This window comes from Malaya genurostris, chromosome 2, assembly GCF_030247185.1.
Source record: "Malaya genurostris strain Urasoe2022 chromosome 2, Malgen_1.1, whole genome shotgun sequence".
NCBI classification, from domain to species: domain Eukaryota; kingdom Metazoa; phylum Arthropoda; class Insecta; order Diptera; family Culicidae; genus Malaya; species Malaya genurostris.
This window is the reverse complement of record NC_080571.1, coordinates 300,623,487-300,632,703: the sequence shown is the minus strand read 5'-3', so window position 1 is coordinate 300,632,703 and position 9,217 is coordinate 300,623,487. Positions and strand designations below refer to the sequence as shown.

At 41.9% G+C, this 9,217-nt stretch overlaps 1 protein-coding gene across 1 annotated transcript; it reads right to left on the bottom strand.

Annotated features, from left to right (window-relative positions):
* Positions 1-3,632: 3,632 nt before the first annotated feature.
* On the bottom strand, positions 3,633-8,668 carry LOC131430786 (uncharacterized). The gene has a single exon (XM_058595993.1). The coding sequence runs from the start codon at positions 6,314-6,316 to the stop codon at positions 3,950-3,952; it is 2,367 nt and encodes a 788-aa protein (XP_058451976.1). The 5' UTR covers positions 6,317-8,668; the 3' UTR covers positions 3,633-3,949.
* Between the last annotated feature and the right edge of the window lie 549 nt (positions 8,669-9,217).

Sequence of the window (9,217 nt, the reverse complement as noted above, 5' to 3'; positions counted from 1 at the left end):
TTTTTTTTAATTATTTTGTTTTAAACTACTTACAGCAATAAATGCTGGAACTACATAACATCCATATACCATTCGAATCAGTTTGTCGAGATCAGCAAATGCGTGTGTGACAAATAATTTCACTTAATTTTCTCGGAAAATTTCTTTTCTACAAATTCAGATTCATACGAAAAGTCGTATGCTCCCAAACAAAGTTCCTGAATTATGTTTGGTTCCGACCTCTGGTTCCGGAACTACAGGATGATATATGAAACGAAATCAAAATTGTGTAACTCATTCTTCTCGTAGATGGCTGAACCGATCAAAGATTCAAATGAAATCTAAGAATCATCTTAGATGCAAATGAAAAGTTTCAAGATTCTTTTAAACATCTTGCTCTTCAGTCAGATCCAACTTCCAGTTTCGGGGATACAGGGTGATTAGTATAAAAATGTCTGTCTATCAGGTTTATCGGGTTAGCAGATTTGGATAGTCGATAAAAAAATTAACTTTTTTCAGTTGTAGTGGTATTCAGTTGTCGATCAGAAGGCACCTAAAAATTTAATTCGTGCTATGATCTCTTAAAGATGTCTTAACTGATTTTCAAATATTTTGAAACAAATGTAAACTGTACAGCTACTCAGGTAAATTTATCTGGCTTCGGCCATACCGCTTTTAGAATTCCGGTTCCAGTATAAAATCGTTTCTCAAAGTTCAATCGTTTTCTCAAAAAAAGCCTAATCAAATTTCAGAAACAAAAATTCAAATTAAAACAAACTTATATACAAAATTGATTAATTTTATACATACATACAAAAATTTATTAATATTATCCAATTATGACTTCCGGTTCTCGAATTACATGATGATGAATTTTTAAAATTCAAACCGATATAGAAGATGACAATCCCGAAAAGCTTCAAAGTGGGACTCAAAACTGTTGTAATTTATTCGTCATATGGCCATACGAATCGGTTTGGGTTATGCTGGTTCCTGAATACCGGCTCTGGAAGTACCTTAAATTACCGTAAACTCTAGAGTGGATCTTACATATCATGGCATGTTTAATCGATTATCACACTTCTAGATTTAAATTCGATCCGATTTGCAGTTTCGACATTACAGAGTAATGAGTGATTAAAATCTCAAATTGTCGCTTAAAACGACGGTCATTAAAATACTCGTAATGTCATGAAAACTTAAACACCGAAGAATATTCATGCAAAAAACACATGCGGATTGATAAAAATAGGTATCATCTCACTGCTAGGTGGATTAAACACGTTTTTCCATAAACAATTAGATAGCCTTATGAACAACCTTATCAAGATTTTCTTTATATTGCTCATAGATTGATTATGCTGTCCCGCGCATTTCACCATTATGTTATATTCATCAAGGCAGTTTCCACATGATTTTCCAAAGCAATTTAATGTGAATACGGCTTACTTTAGTATGGAGAGCCTTTTCAAAGTTTACCCTGTACAAAAATGGGTAGAACTTAATCGTTTATATCTTTTGTTGTATTTAAGGCAGCAACATAATTGTTTCTCTCTATTTTTGGAAATATTCTGAGTATTTTATTTTAAAATTTCCAATAGTATGAGATAACCACATGTAACTCAAAATGAAAGATTTCTAAAATGTTTGCTATGAACGAGCATTAAGGTGGAATTCAGTGCCAAAGTAAGGCACGCAAAATTTCAACCACTTGAATCGAACGAATCATCGTACAAAGCGTATCGTGCAAAAACCAATACACAGAAATACGGTTTATTTTTAGTAATCGAGTGCAGTGTTCTTACGATACGTTTCTTTACTCTCATTGGTTCCGTGTTATTCAAATGTACGGTAGAATATGTCGTAGTCGTACTTTTGTATACAATTCTAGAAGAGAAGCAGTAAAAGTTTTAAAATTCACACAATCACCTAATACGAACGATTGTCTATATTTGGCAGTTAGAAAGAAGTCTGTGACATTACCCACCCGCCAATTTTTCACAGAAAAACGTTTCCGCAAATAACAGGAAAGTGTGAAGAGCGTGTTTTGACGGCGAATGAGAGGAATGCATCAACTTTTTTCTATAAGCTGCTCGAAAACTTTTTTGGAAGCCATTTTAATATTTGAATGGTGATTTTAGTTTATTGCTTTTCAATTCTCGAATTTCGGATTAACGATATTAAATGGAATTCAGAGATATAATACTTGTTTAAATTAATTGGCCAGTAAGTGTTCAAGCGTATCTTGCTTCAATTCTGATCATGTGAGTGAAACATAGTAGTTTTTTCAAATTTTTGTTCATTAGTTATTGGCACAACAAATATACATCTCTATTTTCGTAAAGCGGTACTACTGAGCCCTTCAAAAATGTCCGTTTCGTAAAATTTTAGCTGAATTGGATATGGATATGGAATCATTAAAGTGGAGGGACCCATGGAATTTCTGAAATCAAAAGTTCCAGCGTCGATATTTTTTTTTTCGAAATTATACCAGACATTTGCATTCGTTCTATTCTGAGCCATTTGGTATTAATATTTTTTTCGATTTCGGAAATTACATGTACCACTTTGATGATTTTTCAAGATCGAAAATTTTCAAACTTTAGCCGTTTGACATCACTTACCCGGTTTAGTAAAAATTTTGCATAGGGAAATTTTTCGGGACGTTATAAAAAGCACTGCGGTGCAGCTCGAATTGAGTCTGTGTGACGTTTCAAATGAAACTGTATGAGTTTGTACTAAGTAGTTCAAATGCCATTTGATTCCCCTATAATCTTCTTTAAAAGCAACGAAGATCGTAATACTAATACGTAGATTTTGTCTTGTGTGGTGAGATTTTTCTTGAAAATCGGTTCAAACCGAAACTGAGTTCCGCCACTTAACACAGTACACAGACATGATTCCAGTTCATTTATTTTTTTTGTTTAACCGATTGCAAACAATGCTATAATTGAAATTCAATTACTTTTTTTCCCGACAGCGGGTAATAATTTTCAACTTACCCGAACCACCATAACGGAGTTATGGCAGAACCTTCTGGAGGAATTTCAACTACATTTTTATCCACATAAAATACTAACCATTCAACCTAACTTCCGGTAACCACTAGGAAGAGCGCTGTTAGGACCAATAATTGGAATCGGTAAAATTTGCGAAATCAAAGAAACAATAATTTTTATATACTTCATTTTTTTTATTTCTCTTTCTTCCTAAAAGATCGTTTACTAACGTATGTAGGGTTTTTTTGCTCCTTACTAGCATTTTTCCACAGATTTTCGCTTACATCTGTACGATTAATTTTTCTTTTTCGGGATTTGCTCCCTCTCACAATGTAGCAACAGAAGAAGGATCTTCATAATTTTCAAAGTCTTTGGTTTTTTTTATTTACTCCGATTTCCATTACTCGTATTAAATTAACTTTATACACGTTGTTTTCATATATAAAACTAGCCTAGGTAATTCATGTTTTTTTTTCTATTTCTTTTTTTTCAATTTAACCAGTTATATACTTTTTCGTTTTGAATGTGTATATATATATAATTTATTCATCGCTATAATTATGTACTAGTTTTATTGGTTAATTTTCTGTACACCTATATTTTACCATTTCAATAATTAAATTACAAGTCTTTTACTTCTCAAAAAGGCTTCCCTTTTTGATTCTCTACACACGCTCCAGGTTTTTTTTTCTCTCTCTCTTTCACCAGCCTTGATATGAACTTACTCACCTCGGAGACCGGTTCTTATCATATTATGTGTAGTTACGTTTTTTTCGGTATTTCAGTCGACAATCCCCCCCCAATCAGGAAAACATTGAATGAACAATTCACGTTCTGTTCTGGAAACAAACTGTGTTCGAACAACCGTAGTATATGTGTACAAAATAAAGAGAAAATTTCGCTTTCGCTCGGTACTCGCTTGCGACATTCGCTCATTCGCTCGTAATAAGAACAGAACCTTAAACAATTGACTACACGTCAGTACCGCATCCTTCCTGGTAGCCCTCGTCCGGAGAGTTTCGGCTGTTGGATAATGCACGTTTCAAGGCCGTCACGGGGGGTAGCACCGGTACGCCCCCTTTCTGCCACACCCGCAGAGTCTTGGCATTCATTGGCATACTCCCGGTGCTACCGTGATGCATCGGCTGTATACTGCCCAGTTTGTTGTGCAACTGCTCCGCTCCGGGCACGATCGGTAGCCCATAGTCGGAAGGATATCCGCCACCGGACGTAACCGGACCAGTTCCTCCCACTGCACCGACCACACTGGAACCACTGCTACTTCCATTTCCACTGCCAGCGACAGCCAGCGTGCCACTGCCGCCGAAGTGGGTACGAGGAAACGTTCGGCTGAGATAATCGACCGACGAAGTTTCGTCGTCCAGGTTCATCATGTTGTTGTTCGTTCCGATAATCGGTACCTTATCGGAGTAGGTGGTGTAACCGCCGCTGGCGATCGTCGACGTGGGAGTTCGCGTTAGCAGCATATCCGTCGTTTGCTCCAGGGCCGATGTCAGATTGGAGCTGTGCGTTTCCCATAGACCGGAAGGGTACAGTGAATCACAGCCAGCCCGACTGTACTCACCGCTACCCGGCCGCTCGATAGGATCCATCAGTGAGAGGGTGTTCAGCGCGTTGGTTATGTTCGCCGAAAGCGACGTATTCACGCCAGTCTCCATCAGACCTTGGCCGCAGCCACCGGCCAGATCGTTGATGCTACCGAGCCGTTTCGTATCGTTGATCAAGTCTGGATTATTCCCAGCGGACGAATGTGTTGGTGACACGAAACAATTTCCGGACGCGATCAAACTACCACCGGCGTCGTAATGGGACGTCGAATAGGGCAAATCAGTCAGTCGGGGCGGTTTCTGCACCGGATTGGCGAACTTTAGATCGCCGGAGTTTTTTCGATCTGGAGAATGGACATCATTAATTGGTGTGCTCACTTTGCCATTTACATTACTAGAGGGACTTACGGAGGTTATAACCTCAACCTGGCCGGGTGTTTTCGTCTCCGTCATCGGTATCCGACGCAGCCGGACCAACAGGAAAAGGATGATCAGCAGTATGAACAGTATCAGTATAACGAGTGCGGCACTGAGGCCGATGATCTGTTTGTTTTCGATCGCAAATCCGATGTCCCGTACCACCACGTGCAGCGTGAAATTAGCCTCGGCCGTTCCGGCACGATTCTCCACTACACAGTAGAACTCGTTCGAGTCCGTCTCCTGGGCATTCGTCAACACCAAACGGCTACGTTTTTCGAAATTGCCCTGCTCGTATACGTACACTCGCTGGTAGGAACTGAACTGGGAGTTGTTAGCGAGCAGTTTTCCGTTCCAGTACCAGTTGACGCTGGCCGACGGAACGGCACTGGTTCTACATTCGATGCTGGCATTTTCTCCGGTAAAAGCCTGGATGTACCTTCGAACCGGTAGCATTTCCGGTTTGCAAGCGAAATCATCCACGTGCAGTTCCGCGAATGTTTTGCCGATTATTCGTTCCGGACCTCCGGCACATACCGGAGCGATCGGGTAAGGAATGTTGTTGTCGGTAAGCCAAACTTTGGTGGCTCGCAGCCGACAATCACACACCCACGGGTTTTCGTGTAGTTCGACTCCATGCAGTTTGCTGAGCGTTTCGATTGTTTTAGGCCTTAGTTCCGACAGCTGATTGCCATTCAGTTTCAGGGAGTGCAACGAACTGAGTCCTTCGAAAGCTTGCGGTGCGATAGTTTGAATTTCACAGTACGACAGATCCAGCTTGGTGAGACTGGTTACATTTCGAAAAGCGTGAGACTCTATTTTCTGGATGTGATTTCGGGCCAGCGTGAGATCTCGCAGCGATGCTATGTACAGGAATGATGCCGATGGAACGGCTGTAAGCAGATTCAGGGACAGATCCAGCTCGACCAAGTTGGTCAGACCGGCAAAAGCTCCGTCATCAATTTGCCCGAGGCGACAATTGCGCAGGTAGAGTTTCTGCAGGTTGAGCAAATTCGCACGGCTGAACGTTTCCTTGGGCAGTATCTGCAGGTTGTTGCCGGACATGTCCAGCACTTGCGTCGAGTAGTCGATGTGCTCCGGGATTATAATCAACTGTTTGTCGATGCATTCGACCGCCTGTTTTCCGCCTTTCCACTTGCACTGACAGGCCGCTGGGCAGCTGCGTTCTGCGTTCGTCCGCACGATACACGCGGACAAAAGGATCGATATCAACAGTAAACTAACCGACAAGATGGACGAAACAGAGGTGGTTGTTTTCGGTCGATGGGCATCCGTTTTTCTTTTACTTCTGTCTCCGTTTGCTGCGAGCGAAGCTACCATTTCGGAAGTCATTGCGGCTGAGTTGGTCGTCTGACCGGTTGGAATGAATGATTTTTCGCTTTCTGAGATGAATGGAGATAAAGTGATTTCCAATATTTAATGCGTCACGTTTCTCCAGTATCGCTGGCTGACGTTGAAAAACAGAGACAGGCGAGCTTGTCGAGAACGATGTGATTGTGCGCTTAGACTGAACTCAACAAACAAGACACCGACGTCTTTTCGGTCAGTGGTAAACTACCGGTTTTTTAACAGCCTCCCGAACTAACCAAGTGTCGGTGCCCAATTTGCTATCATCAATCTCAATTCTTGGATAGTGGGCATTCAGGGCCGTACTACACGAGGCACACTAAAGTTTAGTACAGTCGCGATGGATTCACGTTCGTTGTACTGCGCTATTCTGCTGCTTCGAACGGTTTGCCTTCCTTATCGTGGCTATCCAAAGAAATTGGATGGGTTCCGCCTTGGTTCGGCCTTTCTATAGCACGTTCCGATGCCGGAGTACCAAAAGCGTATCTCTGAATATGATACTGATGATGTTCGACGTACCGAGGGTACGTACCAGATTATCAGTTCGAAGCTGGATAATTGTGCTGTTTGTGCGGTCGTCTTCTTCGCGTCCCCTCGAACAACACCGAGTTCTACAAATTATTTAGCCTATTACCACAGGGATTAAATTATTTTCACCAGTGATCTGCTGTCGTTTCGTACACTTGCCACCACAATCACTACTACGCTTGGAGTGTATGTTGTGTTTATCGTAGTTTATGAATGTTTATATTTTTCCCTAGAAACGCCACTTAATCCAGGCAACCTTCTTAATCGCACTTAATCCTAGGAACGCTTTTCTTCACATTGTACATCGTCACACTAACAAACCATTGCTGCTTATATTTCTTTCTTACTTGCCCCCGCTAAGGATTTGGGTTTTCACTCTTGACGGGACACTAACAAGCACATGTACGGGTATTTCTTGACCCTTTTCTGCTAACAATCTTAAAGGTGATTTTCATTTTCCTTCTTCAGCTGCGTACTTATACTGTTCCACAGGCACAAGGTCCATGGACTCTTTCACTCACTGAATTGATTTTCCACGGATACACTACTTTCTCTAGTTTATGATTTTTATTCCTGCACCGATCCCCTTCTGACCCGGTCCATGGGAGGAATATTAACTAGAATTATGATTATCACATTACTATTTATAATGCTTCGCTGGAAACACGCCGCACGCCGATAACTGTCGCTGCCGTGGTGCGATTATCGTTGCTGTGTTCAGCAGGTTCACCTCCAGCACGTGCACTCTGACCAGATCCCGACAGGCGTATTATTCACGAAAGTGTAATGCAAAGCGAGACGAAAAATCATAAAAAATCAATTTTGTACATAAATCAATTTTTCATTCACTGGCAATAAATCCAATTTAATCCTTGTTATGGGTTTTCTACGAAAATTTATTACGTAATCGGTATGGAATGCGACCGGAGGCCAAGTTCCTGACGCACACTGTTTAATGGCCGGTCACGGCGGTCACTGCTGTTCGAAGCGTAAATTTCGTGTGAACTGGGAACAATTTTCATTTGCAGTTTGTGTGTTTTATAATCCTTTTCCGAGTCTCGATCCGTTTCCTATTTCGGCATACAGGCATGCGGTTGTTCGATGCGCGTATCACTGTTTTTTTTATTTTGCTGTCTCGTATTTCAATTCTCGCAACAGCCAAGTGTTTACGTCGGTTCCGTCCGTTGCTCGTGAATCCTTGCGGTCGTCCTGCACGGCACCACTAAGCACTTTTCCTCTCACACGATCAATTATGGGGAAAGCACTTAATCTCGAGCTGTTTGCTTTCTCACAGCTTCCGTTCCGAAAATTGCCTTTTGAAATCTCAACTCACTACTTGAAGCCGATAATTATGAGCTTCCGCTCAGCGCAGCACACGAGACCCGCCGAAACTGGAGGGCATTCCCACTTTTATCTCGCGTCGTTCACTATCCCACATTTCTTCTGTTTTCGCTGTACATTAGCGCGGTCCTACCAGCGCGATTGATTTTTCTCCTCCACACCACTCATGACTGCTATTTGCCCCTAGTCTATTTTTTTTACTGTTTTTCGGGCTAATGTTTGCCTTCATCCGGCGAGGCACTGCGATACTCAACACTCCACGCCAATTTACTTCCTCCCCTTTGGCGAGAAACAATCTTTTTTTTTTTGGATGAGTCGAAATTACTTCCTTCTGTTATTAGGCTTCTGCTGAGTACACACACAATTTGCTTCAATGCCTTCTAACCAGTCACCATTCGGGATAAAAACACCACGCACGGAGCGATCGACACGTCCGAAGGGCACGATAAACAAGCATTGACTGAATCTTCGCGAGCAGACAAAACATACGAGCCTTGCGTACTGCTGCAAACTGGGCACCATGGCAGAGAACGAGAGCAAAAGAATCTCTCACAGCCGGAGCCTCGCTGTCACAATTATTGATTTGCTGCTTACGCCGCTGTGGTAAAAAAGCGTATATCCTCAATTATCTCACCATGCTTTCGAACTCTCTTTCTGTTTTCGCTCCCTCTTTTCAGTCGGTGAGAAAGTCACTCTCTCCAACACAGGGTGCTTCTGCTGTTCTACACTTGTCGGAGTTCACCCGAAACCACGACATTTGCAATCGACTCGTGTCAATCATGCGCAACGGACATTTCGAAGAATTATCTCTCGGCTCGTTAGTCCTGTGTTTTCAAAACCCTTGTACGTATTATGTCACGTAGGTGCACTACCGTTCAGGATTTGTCGGACTAACCGATAGGTTCTCTGCTAATCCGAACCACTGTCATACCATCCGATATACCGATACCTCTTCCCGTTTATTTCTTATCGTACCGAATAAGCACGGCTTTCAATTCCTTCCACTCATCATAATTG

Coding starts and splice junctions, on each gene's coding strand:
- LOC131430786 (XM_058595993.1), bottom strand. CDS start 6,316: ATGACTTCCGAAATGGTAGCTTCGCTCGCAGCAAACGGAGACAGAAGT.